General features: G+C 73.3%; 1 protein-coding gene across 1 annotated transcript in view; it reads right to left on the reverse strand.

Moving 5' to 3' along the window:
- The window catches only part of LOC130574633 (SCO-spondin-like), a 27,044-nt gene that overhangs the window by 5,453 nt on the left and 19,716 nt on the right, over positions 1 to 1,875 (reverse strand). Inside the window, 5 exon segments of the mRNA XM_057367968.1 lie at positions 31 to 150; positions 570 to 770; positions 848 to 904; positions 1,021 to 1,121; positions 1,372 to 1,526. Coding sequence (XP_057223951.1) covers positions 31 to 150; positions 570 to 770; positions 848 to 904; positions 1,021 to 1,121; positions 1,372 to 1,526 — 634 coding nt within the window.

Raw genomic sequence — 1,875 nt, forward strand, 5'->3', positions numbered from 1 at the left:
GGATCTGGGGGCACCAGGGCCCCCCCGGGCTGGGGGGAGCGAAGGCCCGGAGCCGCCGCTGCTGCCCCCCCCCGCAGGGCCGCGAGCAGGACCCCCAGGGCCCCCAGGGGCTCCACTGGCACGGACAGGGGGGCGTCACGCAGGGGGGAGCTGCGGGGGGACCCCAGTGTCAGTGGGACACCCACAGCGCCTCATAACCCTCCCACAATGAGGCAGCGACCCTCCAGATCCCCCCACAGCTCCCCCCACAGTGCAACAGGGCTTCCCCAGCCCCTCCATATCTCCACAGCGGGGCAGATTGAGGGGATCCCCCAGCCCCCCGTACCCTCGCAGTGGGGCAGGTTGAGGGGATCCCCCCGTACCCTCGCAGTGGGGCAGGTCGACGGGATCCCCCCGCCCCCCGTACCCTCGCAGTGGGGCAGGTTGAGGGGATCCCCCCGTACCCTCGCAATGGGGCAGGTTGAGGGGATCCCCCCGCCCCCCCGTACCCTCGCAATGGGGCAGGTTGAGGGGATCCCCCAGCCCCCCGTACCCTCGCAGTGGGGCAGGTTGAGGGGATCCCCCCGTACCCTCGCAATGGGGCAGGTTGCAGGGCCGTCGCTGGGTGCTGGCCCCCGCCCCGCAGTTGCTCCCCCCGCACTCCCGGCGGCGGCTCCGGCTCGCGGGGCTCTCGGGGCGGGTGCAGGTGTGGCTGCAGGGCCCCCACGGCCCCCACGGCCCCCACGGGATCACTGGGACCGCCGGGGACCCCTCAGCCTCCTCCTCGTCCCCTGCGGGAAGAGTCCGTCAGTGGGGCGGGGTGGGTGAAGACCCCCGGAGTGGGCGGCACAGGAGTAGGGACGCTCACCTGGGGCTGTGGGGCTGACATCCGATGTGGGGCTGACATCCGATGTGGGGCCGGGCTCTGGTGTGGGGGGTGAAACAACCGGTGACACCCCCAGGACCCCCGGGACCCCCGGGAGAGGGGCTGGGGGGCTGGGACGCATCTGTGGGACGGGGGGCTGTGGGGCTGTGACCCACCGGCGCACGGAGGGCTCGGGCAGATCGGAGTCTCCGGGAGGGTCTCGTTGCACGGGGAGCCCCCGGGAGGGGCGCAGCGCAGGCGGCCCCACAGGCAAGTGCTGGGGGGGCAAAGGGGGAATCAGTGCGGGCGAGCAGAGGGGTGGGAGAGGGCAGCGGGTTCCAGGCTGGGTCACGGGGAGGGGCTCGGGGCGGTCGGGGAAGGATGGAGGGACTGGAGGGTGGAGAAAGACGGAGGGGGATGGGAAAGGGGAGGGGTACAGTGGGTGGGGGAGGGCAGCAGGCGATACGGGGGAAGGGTCAGGGTCAGGGGGTGGTGGGGGAGGCCCCCCGGGAGTGTCCGTCCCTCACCAGCGGGAGCAGCCCAAGCTCACGGTCCCGCCCGGCGGCAGCTCCAGGATCGGGGGGTCCTCAGGGGGGGTCCCGGAGGGTTCCGGGCCGGGGGGAGTCCCGGGCGTGCCCCCCCGCAGCAGCGCGGCCGGCACGGAGCAGGGGCACTGCTGAGGCTGAGCGGGGGTGGGGGGCGGCCGAGGGGCACCCACAGACTCTGGGACCCCAATCCACCCCGGGGGGCACCCACAGATCCTGGGACCCCAATCCACCCGGGGGGCACCCACAGACCCACGAGCCCCCCATAGACCGCCCGCTGTTCCGGCGAGCACCCACCATCCTGGGAGACAACCATGGAGCACCCGCGGCCCCATAGCAGCACCTTGGGGACCCCCCCACTGCCCCATGGGGATYTCGTAGACCAGGGGACCCCTCCACCACTGTGATCTCTCCCACAACCAGGGACCCCCGACCCACGGACGAACCCGCTGGGAGAGAACCCGTGTAGCCCCCATGGCCCAGGGA

The sequence above is a fragment of the Malurus melanocephalus genome, unplaced genomic scaffold, assembly GCF_030028575.1.
Source record: "Malurus melanocephalus ecotype Western Australia unplaced genomic scaffold, MMel_1.1 scaffold_86, whole genome shotgun sequence".
Classification (NCBI taxonomy): domain Eukaryota; kingdom Metazoa; phylum Chordata; class Aves; order Passeriformes; family Maluridae; genus Malurus; species Malurus melanocephalus.